Raw genomic sequence first — 23,049 nt, 5'->3', positions numbered from 1 at the left:
TATTTCATTTTACTACTATTTATTTAGCAAATTTATTAAATTTGATGAAATTTTTAATACACAATGTTGCCACATAAAGATTGTTCGGTCTGTAGTTATGATGGTTGGTTTTTGTCGGAAAATTGAAGGAATTGTTACTTTAATTAGAGATGCCAAGCGAACTTTCAATACGCGAGATCGTATACTTCTTTTGTAGTTACTTCATTATAAAAAGTTTTTCGCGAGCTGTGCTATAAAATACTTGAACATACTAGTTATCCCTAAACAACGCATTCCCGAATTAAGATAAATAAATTTTTAAAACTCAAATTTATCTATAAGTAAAAATGATAATTTCAATATTCTATGAAGAAATTTTGAAATATATAAAGCCCTTTCGTAATAAACAAAGTAAGTAGTAAGTAAGTTTATTTGACGGACACATAAAAATAAGATTTATTCACTGATTCTATCATTACATTACATTAATAGCCTTTGAAGACATTAATATATCTTGAACTTCTAACCGCGTAAAACTAACTACGGCTGATACATGTAATCTTAAAAAATAAATTTTTTTATTACTTTCAACTGTCATATAATAGCAACATCGACATTTTTATGTTTTTTTTTTTGGTTGAATTCGATTCTCAAAATCTGAGTTTGTGATCGGAATTAACACATTGACGAACATTGAAACTTTGAGTGAGATAATGAATTTATTTAGAAATTTCTTGTGATATCCCAAATGCAATTAAATATATAGTGAATGCCATAGCATTCACGATGATACTGATACTATTTCTCAACTAGTTATTGTTAATATATTAAAATTAATATTAATATGTTTTTATTAATATACAAAACTTTATTTATTTACTTAGTTTTTTTATGTTAAATTAGAGTGGACCCAGCGAATAATTAGACAAAATTATCATATTTAAGTTAAAAATTGTCTGTTCATATTTGAACAACTGTATATTTACTTTTCCATTACTGCAATTGACAAGTTTTTCATTTTTTAAAATACAAATTTTATACTCGGCATTATACGGTTTCATCTTCAATATCCTGTTTCAGGATATCATCACTATTATCTACATCTGATCCAGTATGAATTTTTGATGAAAGGTTTTCTCGAGCTTCCTTTAAGTTATGTTTTCGTCTTAATTGTAGTTTGTTTAATTTAACGAATTGGCCGGTTTTCGTTAATGAAAATTTGGAAAGAACTTCATTCGCTTTTTTCTTCAACTTCAATGCGCGCTGCTCGCGCGGACCGATGACGTAAGGGCATTCTGCGGGAGGATCAGCCAAATTAACGTACAATGGCAAAGATGACGTTCCTTTTATATCAATTTTTAAATGCATATTACGTATGTTATTTAATCCCCCTGGAAATATTGCCTTCAATTGATTAACAATATGCAAAATATTTTCAGTTAGCTCGCGTGGCGAGAATCGATTGTTTCCAACAGGAATAGTAAATAGATTTCCCTTTTCCAGTTGTCGATAAGCGGTTCGTTTCAGTGAGCGTTCAATTTCTTTTTTGAAAAGTTGCGGATTATTTAAGCGGACAGAATGATACGTTGTCCGCGATTTTTGAAATATTTTGCCACAAAAACCATTTACGTGGCCTATGATGCGTCCATCACACAAGAAATAATCGTATGTATTAGCCAGCTTCCGAAGACTTTCGAATGTTGTATATTCTTTCCGCAATTGTCTAAAAGGCATAATTTTAAGCCCCGTAATTTCCATTTTATGAAAAATATCTTCGTAATGTTGAATGGTAAGTTCAGGATCGCCTCCCCGCTTTAGATCTGCGACAATAATAATCACATCGTCTTCGTCAGTATTAACCAATGGGTGTTTCAGATTCCTAAAATTCATATATATAATTAATGAAACAAAAATCAGGAACTCCAAGCTTACAACTTAACCATACGCTTTGGACAATCCGCAATTTTGTAACTAGTCACGTTCAGCAAGTAACGATAATCATCAAAGATACTCTTTTTCTCATCAACTTCCTTTGTAACTAATGTTTTGAGAGCCTTACATATCTTTTGCACTTTGCCGTAATTAACAATAGAGTTAAATTTCTCTTCAAGCTCTATCGGCTCAACCTTTGGTAAAACTTTCGCTTTCTTTCCGTTATCATACTGTTCATCCGTTGTATTCTTAGCCGCTTTTCTTTTCTTCGAGACTGTAGAATGTTTTGTTTCCTCGTCAAGTTCCTTTTCTAAGTTCTCTTCATATTTTCCACTTTCTTTCGTGGCTACTTTTGATACTGTTTTGGATTTATTTTTCTTTCCTATTAGTTTTCCTTCAGTTAGCCGTTTTGGCACCGCAACTTTGGTTTTGGGTTTTATAGAAACCTTCTTCTTTAGAGACTTCAATTTTTTTCCTTTATGTAGCTCTTCCTTTTTGAATTTTTCCATTTTAATCAACCAAAAAATAAATCGTATTTTTCACCGCTTCAGTCTTGCTGGTAAGCACGTGCTTCATTAAAAAGAGTTGCTTAATATTGTATTACTAACAGACTGCTGGGACGGGCTGACACAACAGCCTTAACAAAATAACGCGTTATTCTGTTTCGGGTTAACAACTCTCAAGTGAAAACATAATCAGAAGCCGCACTACCATACTATTTTAAAAGAAACGATAAAGATTCGTTTTAGATATAAACAAAAACATATGGTTTGAGCAATAAAATTGAAGAAATTAACGTAAATGTGACAACAAATACATGAAAAACAACGATTAGAAAATTAATGTAAAAGCAAACGAAATTTCTGTTTGACTCAAGAAATAATGAATGAACCAAAATAGTTTAAATGTTTTGATTTGATATATATATTTAAAATTGTAAACAAACTTCCCTCATTGCTTTAAAATAATATGGAATATAAACTAAAATTTTAAATCGTATAACATAAAAGCGTTTAAAATTATACAAAATAGACTTATATATGAGATAAATAATTTCTAAATTTAAAATATATTGTCTGTACTTCTTGCGCGTTACATCCTTTTGCTTTATTTGCGTGTACATGTGATCAAACTTAAGCAGATTATGCAGATTAACAAAACAATATCTCTTCAGTCTAATTAGCAAAACTCAAGACTAAGAATTATACATTTTTTTTATGTTTATGTTAATTTCTTTATTTTTGGTTCTAAAACGATATGCTTTTGTTTACATTTTCCTGCAAAACTATATGGCAGCGCGGTTGCCCACTGTGTTTAACACTTGGGAGTTTTTAATCCGAAAACGTAAAAGATGCCACATTATCAGTTCCCTATATCCTTTTGTTACAAAACAACTGTAGGGAATAAACTACTAAATGTAAATCCTCGATTGCTTTCGTTTTTTGGCTGTTTATAATACCTGGAAATATGTGTTTTGATAGAAATACCAATGTTATCTTTAATTTGTCAAATAAAAAAATGTTTTAAAAAATCTTAGCGTCCATCTTTGTCTTTGACATTGAATAGCTTTCATTAGGAGACGTGGCAACAGCGTTTATTTAGAAAATATTTGAGCGAAAGATTTTAGCTTAAAAATATTTATTGTAAAAAATGGCTACATCACCTCCTATACGTACCAATTTTCATCCATCAAAGAAGCATGGTGACGTAGAAAGGCTAGTACTATTTTTGAATGCGGCCAATTGCCTTGTGTTAATTTTAAGTTTTCGTCTTAGATGGATTTGCATTTATCCGGCCTACATAAATAGTAAAAAATCTCGTCAGGAAGGTCGGCGCTTGGCTAAAGAGGAATGTGTCGAAAATCCAACGTGTGCAGAAATAAGAGACGTGCTCTCGGTTACTAATTTAAGGGTTGGAGTAGAAAATAAGGAGTACAGTAGAGAGAGGAGCAGAGTTAATAAACTTATTCATCATTTTTTTTTATTTGTACTAATCACATATTTTACAGGAACCGCAATACCGCGGTAGAATACGCGTTCAAATGCGTAATGATGATGGGTCATTTTGCAATCCTGAATTTGGAAGTCGTGAAGCGGTTTTGTTATATGTATCCAAAAAAATACCGCAATTGAAATCACGTCAAGTTAAGTCCGGTGCTGAATGTTATCAGCATTCCCAGCAGAATCATCAGTCAAATCCGGGCGGAGGGGGCGGCAAAAAGGGCAAAGGCAAACGTCGTTAAAATAAAACTAACTCTTAAAAATGCATATTTATGCAAAATATATACATAAAGCAAAATTTATCAAATGCGATTGGGAAATATTGTTTATTATTTTTGTATATTACCTACCTATTAAAGGTGATTGAAATCTTTTCCAAGTTCGCTACCAACTCGGAAGTTGGTTAAAGCCTTCAATGCTTCTCGATGGTTTAAGGAATAAGAAAAATATCATATGCGTGGTTTACTGCCGGTTATGCGTTACCTTCAATTAATATATAAGCATCAACGTGTGCATGTGTGTAATCTATATTATTTATGACATTCAAGTAGAGCTTTCAGGGACATATCAAAAAATTTCAGTTAACGTAGTAATTACAATACAACAGCCTACATTGCACTTTTTCTTTACTTCGCTAAAGGGGTTTACTATGTTTTTCATTTGGTTTGGAACATTATTGTATTCATCGCAGACCAAATATGGAATCAAATAGGCCTGTTCGTGCGTGGATTCTTCGTTAAAATGTTTCAGTCATCTCAGAATGCAGAGAGCAAAACTACCAAGCGAGGGAAAGAAATTTCAAAAATGCCTTGCTTTAAATGAAGTGTGCGATTATTGTTTAGGTTTTTGTGAATAGTGGCCCTACAACAATCAACTCACTGTTCGTTTTTGGCTGTAAGAAACATTCTTGCATAAAGTTGTCTTATCGAATTCTTATATAAACTCAACAACAATGTATGTTAAGCTTAATTTTCGGTAATAAAAACGTAACGCCGGATGGCCAAGTCATAGATCGTCATATTTATTGAAATATATACGTGTTTACATATATAGTGCAAAGGCTTTGATAAGCATTTGTGTGCGTTACGAGTCCGTTGCCCAACTAAGACCATTCCAATAACGCGAATAAAAATTGGACATTTTTATGAAAAAGTGTTGCTTCTTATGTTATACACACACACATACAGCACAGTGATTTGAAGTGATTTTACATATTGCTGGGTTACAAGCCTAATATGCATAAATAAATGAATATTTTGGAATCTAAGCGGGATGAATATTTAGTACTTAGCATTTTCACCCGGGCTTGGTGCAACAATTTTTAAGTATTTCTCGTTTCTTTTCATAAAGTTAAACTTGGACTGTTCGATTGCTTAATTGTAAAAATGTACGCGATAGCTGCGCTTAAACTGGATGTTTGTGGGCCGCAACTTCTCTTCCGGATTATTTTTTTAACAGCAATAATTTCAGTGGTCTCAAATCGGAGTTGGAGCGACAAGCCTAATAACCATTCAATTTCTGATTTGAAAAGTAAACAGAATTGCAAGATATTGTGCGACTGTTGTAATTGCCTAAGTTTTTATTGTGGTGAAGAGTGTCTCTGCGAATGCAATAAGGAAAATTCGGATGTCGATTGCATAGCTTCGATAAGGAACATCTCTAGCAAATGGCAAGTTCAGTTCGCGGTGCTTATTCAAGGACCAACAAGCAACCAATTTATCCGTCATATTCTAAATTCAGAGCAATATAAAGATTTCGGAACTTGGAGTACACGTAGCCAGAGGTCGACTATCACCATTTATATGCCCACCAGGAAGCTTCGTAAATAAACCCATAAACTTGTCGGCAAAACTTTAATGCGATCCTTGCCGAGAAGCTTCTTAAAATCCATGCGAAAATAATTAGGTTGATTAGAAATGTTAGCGAAATGCTAAATATTACTAAATGTGCAGCAAATCGCCATTCATTACTTTTTCACTCATTTTATTATTTGGGGTGTGGTGACGATTCATTGGACTTGTAATTATTGGTTTTATCTTTTAATGTTTTTAAACTTTATTATATTCCAACTTATTTTTACCAACTATATAACACTATAATACATATATGTACATATGCATGTTTACTTTTCCTTTAGCTTGTAAGACATAAAATAAAACAATTTATGTGAAAAAATTCGTGCACGTTTGCAATATTGTTGCAAGCCGAAGAAATGTTTTCATTAGATATGTTGGATATTGTGGCAGCTTCGATATGCACATACATATGTTTAAGTTAAAAAAAAAAAAATAAAAATAAAAATAATAATTTACAATGAGTGTGTATATATAATATACTGTGAACAAATTTAGATAAGAGTACCTTGAACACCTTCATGTACATACGTACACGCATATGTACGTATGTATATACATATATTGCATATACAAATGTTGGTTAAAAATTTTAATTCGATTTTAATCAATGAATTATCACAGTTTTGTGTAAAAAAATATATTTTCGTAATTTGACGGACTACTGGAATGTTTCGCTGGAACAAAAAGATTTCATTCGGGCAAGGCAGTGAATAATAGTGTTAATAATAATAATAATAATAATAATAATAATAATAATAATAATAATAACAATAATAATTATATTTGTGAAAATCTTTTTGTTTCATATTTTGGCAGTTTTAAGGCGACTACAATTAAATAAAGTTCACTCTCGCATGCACTGCAATGTATATGCGCATTCATACATATATATATATATATATATATACATACATACATACATACATACATACATGCATACATGTACATGTTAGTATGGATATATCTTTTAGGTAAATAAATGTGTAAACATATGTCTACGTCCTTTTTTAATTTTGAAATTAACGTCCTTGTAATAAATTGTCTGAAAGTGGCTACAGTTTAAAGACGAATGAAGGCATCGATAATAGTGTAAACTTGTTAAGTTGATATGGAAAATATTTGCAAATGTTGTTGTAGCTTATTGTATATTTTAGGCAGGAGCGTCTGTGGCTACATGACAACCTTCCACGTTTTCAGGCCAATCGCATACATTCTCTTGTGGGTTAAAAACGAGGTTCGCTGGACAAGGCATGTGATGTTTACGCTCACCCTCGCACATATAATAATAAGAACAATCATTCCAATCTTTGTGGTAACTTATGTGGCCATCTTCTTCTTCGCAGAAAACTTCATGTGCTACAAAAAGAGATAAATTTTGCATGGGTATGTGACAGCATTGGTATTAAGGCCAGTATATAGGTAATGGTTATGCACTTACGGTCTTTCGTTGTATAGGCACCACGGGGACCATGCGTTTCATACGGACCATCGTATTCTAATGTTACTTTGTATCCTTTAAGCTCATCGTTTAGGGCATTTAAAAGCGGATATTTACCACTACCACAGCGTCCAGAAAAATCATCCATGTCAATAGACCAAACCATAATGCCGCCGAAGCCTTGCGCTTTTAACCATTCCATCTACATAGATGGTGCACGAATTTAATTTGTAATTCAAGCAACATATTAAAAAATATTTTAATTTACCTTCGTCTTCAACGAGCGTTCATCATCAAAACCTACCCACTGATTCTCACGATACGCAAATGGTACTTGTTGTTCGGAATCCCATACAAGGGTTGTGTTGTCGGCGGCTAAAAACGAGCACACTTCGTAGTAACTCAAGAAGCCAGCTTCGTTAGTAAATTTTCCGGGTTTGCCGCCTCCTGACGCCGGAGCACCAATATCAAATTGTGTTTCGTTTACCAATTCAAAGGTTCGCCCGTAGGTCGGCATACCGATTAACAGTTTCTCTTTGGGTGCCCCCTGCTTTACCCATTCTCGTGCACTATAATCGACAGTTAATTTTTTCTGGTATCCAGTAGCCGACTCTAGGGGAAAGAGTGGTGAATTATGCCCAACAGTTCGTTCCCATTGCCCATGGAAATCATATGTCATAACGTTAATAAAATCAAGATACTTTGATATCTCAGGAACATCATAACCAGCTGCAATAGCTTCAAAAGAGGCAGGAACAGCAGCTGTTAAGAGCAACCGAGGCAGACCTGATGATTTTGCTTCACCTTCGAAAGCTATGCGAAGTTCACGTAATATATTCGCATAAGCGGCGCGGTCGTCAGACCCTCTAGGGTACTCCCAATCCACATCAAGGCCATTAAATTTGTAGTCTCGCAAAAATTCAATGGCTTCGTATACAAACTGGTTCGTACGAAATACGTTAGACGTGAGTTCCTTGAATGGCGTCGAGCCGAATGCCCAACCACCAATTGCTAATAATATTTGTAAATCTGGGTTCGTTTCTCGCAAAGCAATTACTTTTTCATAATTCTCCGAATCCTCGTCGTTAGCTTCGGCTAATTTATGATCTTTTAAAGTAGCAAAGGCGTAGACAATGTGTGTACATAGTTTGCTATCGATGCTACTTGAATCAAATTTGCCGGCGCCAGGTCGCTTTGAAGACCAACTAGTTAAATAGCAGAAGACTTGACCGGGTCGAGCTGGAAAAACAATTGAAATAATATCGACTCGGCCGGACGAAAATTGGGGGTTGTCGAGAACTTACAGTTTTGCTCAACAGCAATTAATCCAGACTTAATTTTTTGCTTTTTAGCAGGCTTACGAACTTTAGCAAGAATTTCTTCAACAGAGATTTTGATAGGTTCAGGTTTTTCTTCCTAAAATCCATTATTGTAAGTGGGTGAATATATTCAGATCATATAAATATATGGATCAAGATATGCTAATCATACAAACCTCTTCCAAGTCTTCGAACGTGGCTGCAACCTCTTCCCAGTTAACATCTTTAGCATCCTTGCCTCTTGATATTCCAAGTAATTCTTCGCGCATGGCACCGATTAAAGGATATCTAACTTGGCCCCCGCACACTTCCCCTTTAAAATCATCCATATCAATGGTCCACACCATTGCCCCTCCAAATCCATTCGCTTTAATCCAGTTCATTTTCGAACGTATGGAACGCTCGTCGTCAAAACCTACCCATTGATCGCCGTCAACTAAATAAGGAACTTTCATTTCGTCATCCCACACATACACGGCGCCGTTAAGAAGCATTTCACAAATCTCGTAATATGCTAAAAAGCCACTCTCCTTTGTGTACACACCTTCGCGTCCACCACCAGTCGCTGGAGCATTGGGTCCATGTTTCGCTGTATTTGATAACGTAAACGAACGCCCATAAGTTGGCATTCCAATGATTAATTTCTCTTTTGGAGCTCCCATTTTCGTCCACATGTTTGCTGCATTGTCAACTGAAAGTTGCTTGCGCCATTCCGAATCAGATGATGGAGCATATAATGGTGCATTGTGGCCAGTTTCACGTTCCCATTTGCCATGGAAATCGTACGCCATCACGTTAATAAAGTCTAAGTAACTGGCGATTGCGGGAACATCGTATCCACCCCGAACGTTATCTGGACCAACAGGCACAGCAGCGGACAACAGTAATCGGGGCCTCTTCATCTCTTGTGATTCTGCCTCAAAAGCCTCTCGCAATTCTTTAAGCAATAAAACAAAATTCTTTTTGTCCTCAGATCCTTTCGGATACTCCCAATCTAAGTCCAAACCATCAAAACCTCGTTTACGTAAGAACGGTATAGCGGAATAAATGAACGTTTGGCGAGTGTACCTGGTTGCAGACATTTCCTTAAATTTTTGGGTGCCAAACGACCAACCTCCCAAAGCCAATAATATCTAACCAAAAAATTTAAAAAGCTGTAATAGTGGTTCATCACTAAAAAAAAAAAATGGTTTACCTTTAATTTTGAGTTCGCTTTCTTCAAAGTCATTATGCGGTCGTATAAACCGGGAACGTTATCTTTGGTTTCGTCATTGGTTTCGTAGGAACTTAATTTTCCCTTTTTCAACCAACCGAAAGCAAAAATGACATGTGTGCATAGGTCGGCAGGAACGTCTTCGGGCACAAATTTCCCAACCTTTGTTCTATATTGGGACCAATTTGTATAATAGCAAACAATTTTTTTACTGCCATCATCAGTTTTAGTCTTTTTGCTTTTCAGACTGGAACCACTGGCCACAAGTACACTACTAGCGGCAGAAGCACTGCTGCGCAGCTTAGATTTGGGACGCGTGCGAGATCGTGTTACTGCTATAGTTGACGAGGATGTGTCTTGATCAATGCGTTTCTGCGCTACATCTGTTGATCGATTTGTTGCTTTCTTGGCGGTAACTCTGGTGCTGCGCGCAACTGGCGTAGAATCAGACGCTGCCGATTCATCAGATCCATTAGTTGGGCGTCTAAGTCTTCGACGAGTTTTGGCTACATTGTCAACAACAACAACAACAATCATTCAAATATTAAGTTCATACACAAAGCCATTGTCAGTTGGCGTTCAGCTCGAAACTTTTAAAATGAATCTTAAGAACCGTTACTATTTTTATTCGCATCTAAATTAAAATCTTATGATTAAATGACATAGTATAAATGTAGTTTCGTATTAAATCACTCGGTAGATTCGTCTGTGGTCGCTTGAAGTTTTCAAATTCAATCTCAAAATAAAAATTGTAGTTTTGGGAACAACCGAATCCGCGGCGTTAAAATTATTGACTTTGTGTGATAAGACCAATCACTCAGAGAAAATCACCCTATTTGTGGAACTTTACAACGTGACCATCGGAAAGAAGTGTGGAAAGGGAAGGGAGCGAGGGACGAAAAGGAAATGAACTTACTTTGAGCACTATCCGTTGTCGGCGAGAGAAGTACTACAATCAAACATACCACATATAAGAACTTGAATGTTCCGGCTAATATCTGAAATGATATAAAAGAAACAATTTGTTACAAACACAATTTATATTTATATGATAAAAAATAGATTTTCTCTGAATGGGTTTGTCAGTGCTCTTGCCTTATGTTGTGCAAGTACTATGCACCTTCTAATACACCTCCGTGTACACAAAACTTGTAAAGGGCCCGCAAACGATCCACTGGTTATCATTTTCGATATGACATGACAGAGATATATTTATTGTTGTGGCAACTGAAGATAATATTTTCATATTTTTGAATTGATTTGATTGACTTCTCGCCTTCTCCGCCTTAATGGTGAGAAGATAATTTTTAATAAACTGAATAATTGTCCTCTCTCTCTCTTTCTCTCTCTCTCTCTTTCTCTCTCTCTCTCTCTCTCTCTCATCTCCTTCATATTAGAACCTCACAGAGGAGTCGTTCATAATGGGCAAAAGATCGCATCTGAACTTAAGTAAATTCGATCTTTGCACTGCAAACCATTATTTAAGAAATATATGCTGTTAAACAATTCGGCTCAAGCCAAATATAACTTTGTTCGTATATTTATAAAAAAATTTTTATTTATTTATTTTGTTTTTTTTTTTACATTCATCATTTAAGTTATATAATTTATAAGTTTTGCATGAAGTTTGCATGTTCTCAAGGTCAAGCAAATTTTAATTTTCATAAAAACTTAATTGACGGCAGTTTGGTAAGTGAACGTGTTATAGGAACTTAGGAATAGCACACAACAATTGGAGAATTTTTAAAGCATTTCTTTATACTCTTTTCTTGGGAGCATTAAGGAAACATAATGAGCGACTTAATCTGGCCAGCTTAGTTTAGAAGGTGGGGAAATGTTATTGTCTTGCGCCAGAATAGAAGCCCCATCCAAACTGACATATATTATTTTGAGATCATAACAAATATATTTCGCTTAGAGACAACTTATCTATGATGAAAATAATTAGTGATTAGTGATCCGATCTATTCGATTTGTCCTGTCTATCTGATGATCGATCTACCACCACTATCAACACATTATCATTACATATTTATTCGAAATAGTGAACAGATAATGTAACCGAAATTATTTTGCTTCAAGAAGTATTGAAAAAGTGTCTCAACAACAGCAACGAATCCATAGTTATTCACAATTATTGTTTTAAAGAAATCATGCTTCCATTTCCACCTTAACACCGTATATGATTATATTGCCCTCACGGATATCGATGTGTCTTTTCAATTCTCACTTTGATATCATTTAAATAAAAAATACGAACAAAATCAATATTATTTTCTTGCTGTGTGCTATGCATCGATTTGGAGAGTATTTCGTAAATGTGTTCATACTAAAGCTTAACTAACATATGAATATATGTATATGTATTCATCAATAATTAATGCTTTTCTCGACTAACATTTCTTTTTATCGGTTGTTGTTTAATAATTATGTTTTAGGTTCCAATCGAATGGCAAACACAGCATTGTGCTGCTTGTTCGGAATGCTCGGTTCGGACCTTACTTAAGTCGCAGATCGCTACATTCGTAATTCTTGCATAATACAGTGTGTATTATATATGTAGCTTAGACCAATCAACCGTGCCATTATGTTGATGTTTATGTCTTAGGCATTCATTTAGCGTTTCATTATACAAATTTTTTTAAACATATTTAGCAACTAACCGAGATTCGTTAAATGATTTCGCAGCCTTTTATAGTTTTATCGTTGTAATTAAGCTTTTGCAGGCTAAGCGTCAATACGCTTTTTTACATCGTTGTCGCTAAAATGCTCTTAATATTTCTTATAAAATTGCAAATGCACTTGCATGTATATTTTTTTATATAAGTACATATTATATATAAATAGGCTATTAGTAAAAAAAGATATATAAAATATTAGCAAAAAAAAAAAAAAAAAAATGGTTAAATGCATTAATGTTGATAGCATTGGACAACAATACGTCTCGAATCTCAATATATAACTGGATTGACTGAAATAAATAAATAAATATTTATATATATATATATATATATATATATATACATATAATTTTGACCTCCTGAAGTTTTAATACTTTTTAGACAATTTAATTTGTATGTGTATGCATGCATAGTTTATATACGTAGGGAAAACATTAATTTTGTGATAATTGTGTGCCACTGTGTGTTTTAGCTCAGATTTAAATGCTATGCTGTGCGCTTTGTATGATCGTCATTTTTCTGCGCAAAGCCGCAAGGTCATCTAGTTTTTTTTAAAGATTAGCAAGCTGTCACCTGTTTCAAACTATTTTATTGTATTTGAAATTATCGCAGCCAATCAAATCAAATTGGAATGGATGCACTTTATCTTTAGCTATAAGCGAACTCGCTACCTGCGTGCAATACGCGTTAATATGCGAAAAAGGCATCAACTTGGTATTTAGTGCCTTAATGTATATAACATTTTTAAAATAAATCCAACACAGGGGCCATATTGGACTTACCATATGCTTGGCACTTTTAAAAGTCCGTTCGTAATTACGGTCAAAAAACGTTGCGAAGAAAGTTCGCCCACTTCACTTTCATCAGTTTTTCAAAAAACTTGGAAATTTTGGTAATTATGGACGATGACAGTACACATATAAATGTAATTGATTCTTTGACGACTTTTTGTCTATAACGGGAAAATGTTCAATGTTTGTCAGTGGAACATAGTTCCACAGTTTTATCTTCAAAAAAACTAAATAAATATATATATATATATATATATTATTCTTCTATTACTAATATAATATATATAATATATATATATATACACAGTTATATATATATATATATATATATATAATATATAATGTCAGCGTTGATTGAAGGAAAAAAATTTGTCCTTCACTCTGCATACCTGCGACAATTTTCCTCCTTTTCCTTGCAGAGGAGGGTAGCCGAAGTATGTAGTGGAGTTGGAATAGGATTGGTCAACCCCTCATATTACTTATATACTTATATACTTCCATCTCTAAAAGACGAAGCAAAGTAAAAAAAGCAGGCAGAGTCGCGTGGCCCGGTTAGACAGGAAAATTTTGTCTTATGGCCTCGATTGCTTTTCACTTAAGATGAACTCATGTGTATGTGCAATATGTGTATATCGGTGGTTCGTTCGTTCCTTACTAATCACGATTCTAAAAGTGTAACTAAAAGAACAAGCTTACTTTTGAAATCGTTTCTTATTGTTTGCAACGGGGTCAATTCGAAAATCGATAAGATCCACGTCGATCCATAATTCCGTTTGCAATTAATCTTAAAATTGTGAAATTTTTCATTTATAACCTGAAATTTTGTATTGAATTTTTTCTTTGCTCAGCTCGAAAGTCCGCTAAATCGAATCAGTTGTTCGCTCGCAAACTATGCATATTATATTTATATATGGGATCGTTTTTAGTTTGGCTAACCGGCTATATGATAAGACATACGAACGATATATCGAATGACCGGAGGAATCTCGATTCGTCTTGCAGTCAGTCAATGCAGCATTGGATATTAAAAGATTCGGCTCAAGCTTCACTTTTAGTTGTGACTTATATAAAAGTTCAGCTTCAGCTTCAATTCAGTTCAACCTTTGACGTTTGGATAATAGCAAAAATTGACACAAAACACATTTACTAATGCAATTAGCGCATACATATATATGTAATTTTTCTCTTGCCTTTCAGTTAATAACGATTCAGCTATTGTTTCCATCTTTAATCCAATGCTAAATCTAAAGCGCATCGCTATGAAAGACGATGTATTACATTTTTGATATGTATAAAATGTCAAATAGACCTTTGCATCGTAATAATAATAATACATTTATAAACAAATTTTATTCATTTGTTTAGTTATAATGAATAATTTTTCGTCACATCACCATCAACACTTCTATTATGAGCGCAACTATAAGCGATATATTTTAACCGGTTTAAAAGTCAACTTATTTTTGAAAAATTTAAAAGCTAATGGATACGAATATGCTTACGACATGAATCACAATTTGAGAAAACATTTTTTCAAAATTCAAAAACTCCAAGCACGGTCTTCTTATAAAGTGCCAAAAGCCAAAATGTCATCAATCTGATAATACGAGCAACTTGAACTTATTCCAAATATTTCGAAAAATCGAAATTCTAATAGCATTTGATAATCAAAATTTATTTAGGATAAGTATGGATCGCGTACATTTACTTTTCGGATCTCATCCAATAAAACGGTTCTCATCATCAAAGTAAGTTTTCATATATGTGAATAAATTTTAATATTTAATATGTTAAAATAAAAGTGAAGTGATAATCTTTGACATATTTGACCAAGATCGGTTCACATTTCAGACCCATTCTCGTGAAAAGCAAGCGAAAATAATCAAATAATTGCATTCAACGCAGCAATGTAGGGTATTTAATGATCGTCTTTGCCGACAGCGATGTTTTCACTTATTTTTACACTATCAAAGCAACAACGACTTTCGAAACAATATCAATCCGTATTTATCCGTATATATATATGTATATATATTCGCGGTGTTTTCACCTATTTTTCCTACCATCGTAAGTACGTAGCTATGTACGTACGTATTAATCATACTCGACAGAATTTGTCATACAAAATATATTAAGCTCACACGGTATTTATCTGATATCTATCTATGATGTTTATTTATATATATATATGAAAGTCTTTTCATTCAGATCGGGATCGTTCTTACCATTATTTCCTATATGAAGCCTTATTTTGAAAATGTCGTTATATAAAAGCACATTTTTCCCGACAAAGATCAGCGACAAGTAGTGTCTTGGTATACTAAAATAGTATGGAAACGGTTTGTATACTTTCCTGTGCATAACATAACCTCTTATTATTATTTTCTATATAGAATATAAACGTTTAACGTGGTAACAAGTTGTATTTGTTAGCGTTGTCTTAAATTCCTAAGTTTTGAATGTGATAGGCCAAGTGATGCAGGATAAACCATAAATAGCTCCGGATAGTTGGGCGAAGTAATTGCATCAATCACCTTTGATTGAATATCTTTTTTAAAAAAAAAAAGACAACATTTCTTACGATATGGTGACTGGATGAGAGGGTAGAGTTGTTTCATAAGCGTGGTCTGCACGTGCAATACACGATACATGGTTGTACGGCCGTACAGGCGTAACTCCATAAATGATTAACTCGTTCCACATGATCTATAGTTGGCATTATTGAAAGCATGAGCATACGAACCAAATCAGTTTAGTTAGATATTGGATCTGAACTTTTCAGTTGGATAGACTAGTGGGCCCTCAACGATTATTTTCATCGTTTTGAAAGGGAGGAGAATAGTTATTTGTACATTGGTATGTAAAAATGGATGAGACTTGATTTGACCTTTACTTACTTTAAATCGCATCAGCAAACCGCAGCTTAAGCACGGCTTCGTTCTTTCGTTTGAAAGCAACTAAGCCGATCAAACGATCGCGATGAGAATGGATTATATCCATTATGTTATGAATTAAATTTGTAGTAAAAAAAAATAAATAAATAAAATAAACAGAAAAAAGGCAATAATAACGAGAAAGAATTATTTATGCAAAATGATCGAAAGAAAATTTGCCCCCAATTGCCCGTCAAGAGAAGATGAAGATGAAAGGACAACCGTACGGACATAACTAAAAGCGATTACTCTACAAAATGTTGGTACACTTAGCATATTTACCGCAACGTAGACATGGTCGCGTTGCAAATCGCAAACTAATTCACAAAATCTGCAGAGATAATTCCATCCGTCGTCCTATGTTAGAAATTGGAATTAGTAAAACTTGAAACGCGGATGGCAAACTTGACATTTATATTCGTCGTTCGTGAGTCTACAAATCAGGTTTGCGAATGCGAGCGATCCGTGAACGTCCAACTACGTGTAAAATTGATGAAAGGCAAGAAAACAAAAGTCTTCTCCGAATGTATTATAAAACATGATGCGAATATTTATCAAGGCCATCTAATACTTAGATGCGAAAATGCTCTTAATCATCTTAGTGAAGACTCGATAAAGGTGAGACGAGTATCCAACCTTTGCGTCAATATGACTTTCGTTACCGTTATTGTTGTGATGTTTCTTTTGCTATCACATATCCATTCCCCGCATTCATCGTCTCAGCGAAACCTTAGAAATTATTGTTTTTCTTTTTGGTTTCCATTTCTTTTATTTTTTTTCTTTTTTAATTTTTTTTTGTTTGTTTTTTCTTTTTTTTTTTTTTTTCTTTGAATATATTAGAGAGACTAAACCGGATTGTGATTAAAGTGAAAGGCAAAATAAGTTTATAGCGTTTCAAATTTCAATCGGGAGGGAGGGAGGGAGACGATTAATCCATGGAGGATATACGTAAATATGTGTATAGTAATAAAGAAAGAAATGCCTGCACATACTTACACTCTGTGTGAACATGTGCAGGGTACGTGTACTTGTATTGCAATGCAAGCATTAAGACACTCACTCACAAATCGAATAGGAAGTGGAAATGTTATTTGCATTTTTTGTAGAAAATCAGGTTTTTATTTCATTTAAGTGTATATGCAGCTAAAGACGCTGATATACATGCGCTGACTATAGCTACGTACAAATGAATGGCCATAAGTCATATTTGTCGATGCGAGAGAAGGCGAGAGTCTTAAAATTTAAAATCTGGACAAAGAAAATGTATAATGACTGGTCCCACACTAGCCGTAGCAGTTACCGATCAATGACGATTAAAGCGATCGAGAATTCCAATAACCTTAACTTTTCTTTATGTCGTTCAGTCTTTTTCTGATGCCGACACACTCTAATTTTAAACAAATAGAAGGGTCAATATGTTCTCTTCTTTGTTACTCTTAAGCAAATTGAAAAGGTTGTGAGGTCGTAAATGCTAACTAACTGTTGCCACTAACTGATTGATCAGTTCTGAATAAAATACAAATTTTTCTATTCAAAAACGTAAGCAAGCACTTGTGTTACGTTGTTATGTATGTTAACATGTATATGTAAAAATGCAATGCAGCTTACATTTCGTCAAATTCGAATCGAATTGTTAGCGAGATAGCGAAATGGAAGCACGCCACACGATGCTGCTCGTAAATTTTCGAGGACGATCTGTAGCCTACAAGAAAAGTTCCAGTCTTTTGTACTCAAAATATCCCGCAAATCATGCATTTCTCAAATGACACTCATCTTGGAGTAGACGACTAAAACACCGCATTAAAATACGATTATTCTTAGTTATGCTTGTGACTGCATATATATATATATATATATATAACACCACACATGCATTCAATGCATCTATCAATTCATTACATTTTTTATGTTTAAGCACAAGTCTACCGATTGTTCGCTATTTCTTGCTTTTTGCGAAATTTGTATTTTTGCTTTGTTGGTTATGTTTACTGTGGCTATTTTTGATCTCCTACCCGTCGCCGGAGTATGCTCATCTTGTCATTTCGTTCAGTGCGAATCTATTCGATCTACTTCGATTCGATACCTCCCCTATCCATATGGCATTTAGTTAAGATCGATCACGCCATTATGCCCTCAAAGATGTAACAATTGTTGCAAAAATGTCCATTAATTTATGCGCCTTCTGTCACTTGTCACTTGTCACTTGTAAATGGCCCATGCAGCGCTGCAAAGAGAATTAGCCGTGTGTGCTACTTGGCTACTGAATGTATTCTGTAATCCGGTATGTCGGGCGTGAAATGGGATGCGAATGCTTTTCAATCGAAAGTCAATTTTCCCCAATTTGTCAATTTTCTAATCAAGAATTTGATGTGTGCGCGTTAGGCTGGAAATCTGCGAATATCTTAAGAAATACATTTTAATAAAAATTCGTTTAACGGACTCAGCTCCATTACTAGATGCGTGAATAGGTGGGTTCGGTGCACGTGTTTTTACTAATACAATTATTATTCACTATAATTTATAGTCGGCTAACTGGTGGCAATAATGGCCTCACCTAGGACATTATCCGCATGAGTGTCTATTTTTTTTCCTCATTTTTTTCTTCGTGTCTTTGTTAAGACGTCAATCATCTGAAATTCGTCTTAAAACGAATGAAATTTTTTACGTATGTTTTGTATTTTCTGACCAATTTCTGAAAGAGACACCAATTCGTGCGCACACATACATATATGTATACATACTTTCGACGCTTTCAAATGTTTGTTTATCATTATAAGCAGACATACATATATATGCATTTTTGAGCGAATTTCTAATCAAGCTTTAGGTGTTCGCACATTGTTCACTGTTGCGGTATGCTGCTGGGTAAGTATAATGTATGCTACTAATATGCCCAATAAAAATCGATCAGTCAACAAAGACACGTACATTCGTGTCTGTGTGTGTATGTGTGTGTGTGTGTATGTGTGTGTGTGTGTGTATGCGTGTGATACATATTTTCTGTACGCTGTCACTTAGAGTTCAATAATTTCTATAGATTTGAGTTCAAATCAAATAAATATATATATATATATATATATATATATATATACATATGAAAGTTAGACTTATTGTCAACTTCTCCTGAGTATTTCTTTTCAAAGGCTCGCTCACAATCTAAGTGCTTTTTAATCATTTTTTTAGAATGCAAATCCATTTCTAAATTCAATGCGATTCAAATGAATAATAGCAAGAAATTATTTTCCTTTATTTTTTTTTTTTACTATAACCAAAAGAAAATCTAGGGGACACTGGTGAAGGAAGTAACAACTCATGGAATATTTCGAGCTATTTGTAGGTTTGGTGGGCTTGGATTTTATTCGATGGAAAATTGCATTCTTCAAAAAGGCGGGGAGGGGGTCTATTTCAGATTTGTGGACTCCTTGTTAGCCTCCTTCAACACTTTTCTTATTATATTGCCATTATACTTAATCAACATGAAGCAAAATTTTTCAATTATCATTTTCTTTTCTTTTTTTTTTTCTTTTCATTGAATTCAATCAGTGATAACGATAATCGTTTTATAAGATAGGTCGAAATAGTGCTATTCATATAGTGTTCCCTGGTAGACTAACGATAGGATATCTGTAAATAGATAAGCTTATGTCTTTTTTTATCACAAGTGAAAAATTTTTTTTTTGAATTTCGAGTGCAATGGCGATAATTATTTTTTCAATTTTCTGGGGAAAAAATTTCACGATATCTTTATTTATGCGTCGCAAGAAGTATCAATGTGAAATGTTTGCTGGGTACGCTCATTACCGAAGTTCATACTTGTGTCCGTATATTCGGCTTTGTATTTAAACTTTTGGATATATATATATATATATATATATATACATATCTGTGTGTCTGTCTGTGTGCAGATATATGATGTGGATATGTTTTCATTGAAAGCGAATGTGTTTCGAAATATTTATATAAACATTTATATTTACATATACACATGTCTGTATTTATATAAAGATATACATATATATGTGCATAAAATGTATAAATTTGAAAATAAAATTGGTTAACGATTATGAAGGGAATGTGTTTTTTATTTTTTTATTTTTTTTTTGGTTAAGCGGCATCATTATCTCTCGCCTAGTGTCCATTATTGACGATCCCGCCATCTAGCGGAGATAATTTATTAACTTCTTAACGAATTTGAAATATAAAAACATTCAAAAATTATATTATTATCATTATTATTAGCTAGTTTTTTTTTTTCGAATTTTTTCAAGCATAAATAACAGAAAACTATTCTTTCTTTTCCAAGCACTGTTTTAAAAAACAATTTAACTTTCAGCAACAACTATGTACATAGTTACTCTTTGCAGTGCCGAACGGGCTCGTGTGTCTCGTGTACAGAAAAACAATAATTTATTGTGTACTCAGTGCTATGTTTAATGTGACACACTTTTACAAAAACTGTCGATTTAGATCTTAGCAATATATACATGCATATATATATATATATATATATATAGATCTACAGATATATATATATATATAAATATGTATATATATGTGTGTATGTTTGTAACTGTACATACACTATATGAAATCCTTAATTCTTTGTTCTGAGATTGCGAAATGAAAAATATTTGCTCTAGCAATGGCAAGAACAACAATTTACCCAAAGCAATGAATGATTTGGAAATCAAATAAAAAGTGGTATATCTAGTTTAGCTAGATTTCACTTTTTATGGAAATGGAAAAACAGTGTTGGAACTGTACACTCATTTTTTTAGTATTTTTAATTAAAGTTTCTGCTATTTTTGCCCATTTCTTACATTGTTTCGTCCAACTTACCATATTATTAATGGTGAATACAAACGGTCTATAAGAGATAAGTAGGAATGCTTTGCTTTTATCCTTTCCGAAGCTTAAGTAGTTTATAGAGACTTTCAAACTGCTCGGAATTCTCAAAAACCAACAAAATATACACGAAATGCAAAAGAACACAAAAAAAAAAAAAAAAAAATATATATACAAAAAAAAAAAACAAAAACTTTATACTAAACAAATCGAATTAGAGTTAATAACATTTGAATCTTGAATTAGTTTTTATGAAACTTGTATTTTATGAAATTTACTTTTATGAATATGAAATGAAAGACTTAATTACAATAAAAGCTTCAGTTTCTTTTTTCACTTCTGGATCAACAATAATCGTTGCTATGATCCCACCGACTGAATCGAATGTTTAAAGCAATGATTGAACACTGAAACGGTAACACTTCACAGCAAGAAATAAATTGTCAGTGGTGTCTTGAACAAATGAAAAGCTTAATGCATTTGATGTGAGCCAACATATGAGCGTATGCAGAGTTTTTTTGCATGAATGTGTATCTAACGAGAGCCGGGTGCAATACACAAGCCAAATAAATGTCTAAGGCGAATGGGCGATAAAAGCACTCGTGGTGGTAGCTTTTCTCTATTTTTTTGCAAGATCTCTTCAAGACGGCGTGAGTTGTATTTAAAGCCACGCTTTTACATAAATTAATCGATTTTCACTCCGTTTAAGCGCAACAATGTATACGTTACTGAGTCAACCAGTTTTTCTGCGTACGTCCATCTGTCTTTTGTCAGCGCTTTCATTGTCTCAACCTCGGCTTGAATTTGCAATGAAAAGAATGGAGCTCGAATTTCGCCAAGATAATAATAATCTAAATAACGCACTTCCATACGTCAAGCAGTATTCTAAAAATTTTTTGTCTCTTAGTCATTTTAAAAAATATCTTTTAATTTTCATAGCAGTGCTAAATATCCCCACAACATAGAATTTAAAGCAATATTCTTTCTAATTGCTCTTTGTCGAACGACCTTAAAAGACTCAAGAAAGAAACTTGGTCATTATATTTTTTAATGCATACATTTTCGCGATTTTGGACACAAACCGGGTGGAATTTTGGATACAAACCGAAAGGAATTTTGGTTATAAACCGAGCAAGCCAATGACAATTTTTTTACAATATATTACATATTTTGCAGCTGGCAACGTTTCCATTTTTGTTGGGCACATACATGCAAAATTCTTGATAATTGTATACGCTTATTCTCAAAGGGGCACAATCCATGCAAAATGATTGAGAACGAATATGCGTTTATTCTCTGGTAGCCAAACACCTGATATTCACAATTACTACAAAGATGTTTATGATTAAAAATTCTACATGAAGACCATAGCATGATTTTAAAAAGGATTATTATTAAAAACAATAGTGTTATACAAATAATCGTACAAACACCTTAAATTAGTAGTATGCACGCAACTTTAACACTTTAGCCGAATCTAATTGAACGTTGCTAAAAACGACCCCAAAAATGCAACAATGTTGGATAACTAACTAATAATTATTTTTGTGAAAATGACTACAACAATTTTAAAGGTTTTTAAACATTGATTTAGTCGTGGTTCCCACAACTTACGCATTATAGAACAGTGGCAGCACATAAAAACGTATGTATTTACCTTAGAAACTTATATTTTCTTATGGGCCAACTATCGACAACATTCCCACCGACATAAACTTATCTTAAGGATTTCCTATTAAGCGTTTACTTTTTTTTATTAAATTTGCGTATTTTTACCTATTGCGCTCCAATAACTTGAAAAGACATTTTGCACTTTTGTAAATAACTTGAAATATTCCTACGTAAGTATATTGATATAAAATATTCGCCTAGGGTGAATCCAGAATACCCCCAACGTAACTAGCCGAAAAACGTCTAATTTGCGTTTATCGAAATATCTTTGATTTAAGATCGATATCAGTTTTTGCCGGTAAAAAGCGAAGTTTTAGAATTTCATTTGCCGATTTGCATAGTATTTACATTATGTATATTAATTACATACCGAAAAATTTTATTCGAAGTC

General features: G+C 33.5%; 3 protein-coding genes across 3 annotated transcripts; 1 reads left to right on the top strand and 2 right to left on the bottom strand.

The window, feature by feature from the left end:
• Positions 1 to 863: 863 nt before the first annotated feature.
• LOC119631649 (ribosomal L1 domain-containing protein CG13096) lies at positions 864 to 2,517 on the bottom strand. The gene is made up of 2 exons (XM_038024044.1): positions 1,912 to 2,517; positions 864 to 1,858 (listed from the first exon to the last, which is right to left on the bottom strand). Exons 1-2 carry the CDS (start codon positions 2,418 to 2,420, stop codon positions 1,027 to 1,029), a joined length of 1,341 nt encoding a protein of 446 aa, XP_037879972.1. The 5' UTR covers positions 2,421 to 2,517; the 3' UTR covers positions 864 to 1,026.
• A 783-nt stretch (positions 2,518 to 3,300) lies between these two features.
• On the top strand, positions 3,301 to 4,209 carry LOC119631937 (signal recognition particle 19 kDa protein). The gene is made up of 3 exons (XM_038024536.1): positions 3,301 to 3,626; positions 3,687 to 3,864; positions 3,920 to 4,209. The coding sequence occupies exons 1-3, from the start codon at positions 3,562 to 3,564 to the stop codon at positions 4,151 to 4,153; spliced, it is 477 nt and encodes a 158-aa protein (XP_037880464.1). The 5' UTR covers positions 3,301 to 3,561; the 3' UTR covers positions 4,154 to 4,209.
• A 2,659-nt stretch (positions 4,210 to 6,868) lies between these two features.
• Positions 6,869 to 21,419, bottom strand: LOC119645129 (probable chitinase 10). Its single transcript, XM_038045066.1, has 8 exons — positions 20,982 to 21,419; positions 10,654 to 10,735; positions 9,720 to 10,243; positions 8,701 to 9,657; positions 8,510 to 8,621; positions 7,474 to 8,444; positions 7,206 to 7,407; positions 6,869 to 7,123 (listed from the first exon to the last, which is right to left on the bottom strand). Exons 1-8 carry the CDS (start codon positions 20,982 to 20,984, stop codon positions 6,918 to 6,920), a joined length of 3,057 nt encoding a protein of 1,018 aa, XP_037900994.1. The 5' UTR covers positions 20,985 to 21,419; the 3' UTR covers positions 6,869 to 6,917.
• Between the last annotated feature and the right edge of the window lie 1,630 nt (positions 21,420 to 23,049).

This window comes from Glossina fuscipes, unplaced genomic scaffold (assembly GCF_014805625.2).
Source record: "Glossina fuscipes isolate IAEA_lab_2018 unplaced genomic scaffold, Yale_Gfus_2 1, whole genome shotgun sequence".
NCBI lineage: Eukaryota > Metazoa > Arthropoda > Insecta > Diptera > Glossinidae > Glossina > Glossina fuscipes.
The sequence above is the reverse complement of the archived record's forward strand: the minus strand, read 5'-3'. Positions and strand labels throughout refer to the sequence as shown.

What these genes read in the sequence shown, in the direction of transcription:
- LOC119645129 (XM_038045066.1), bottom strand. An exon ending in GACAACGGATAGTGCTCAAA is followed by an intron (nt 10,244 to 10,653) that starts GTAAGTTCATTT and finishes TTGACAATGTAG; the next exon opens with CCAAAACTCGTCGAAGACTT. An exon ending in TGCCTATACAACGAAAGACC is followed by an intron (nt 7,124 to 7,205) that starts GTAAGTGCATAA and finishes CTCTTTTTGTAG; the next exon opens with CACATGAAGTTTTCTGCGAA.
- LOC119631649 (XM_038024044.1), bottom strand. Translation starts at nt 2,420, where the DNA reads ATGGAAAAATTCAAAAAGGAAGAGCTACATAAAGGAAAAAAATTGAAG. An exon ending in CCAAAGCGTATGGTTAAGTT is followed by an intron (nt 1,859 to 1,911) that starts GTAAGCTTGGAG and finishes TATGAATTTTAG; the next exon opens with GAATCTGAAACACCCATTGG.
- LOC119631937 (XM_038024536.1), top strand. Translation starts at nt 3,562, where the DNA reads ATGGCTACATCACCTCCTATACGTACCAATTTTCATCCATCAAAGAAG. An exon ending in AAGCATGGTGACGTAGAAAG is followed by an intron (nt 3,627 to 3,686) that starts GCTAGTACTATT and finishes TTTTCGTCTTAG; the next exon opens with ATGGATTTGCATTTATCCGG. An exon ending in ACAGTAGAGAGAGGAGCAGA is followed by an intron (nt 3,865 to 3,919) that starts GTTAATAAACTT and finishes CATATTTTACAG; the next exon opens with GAACCGCAATACCGCGGTAG.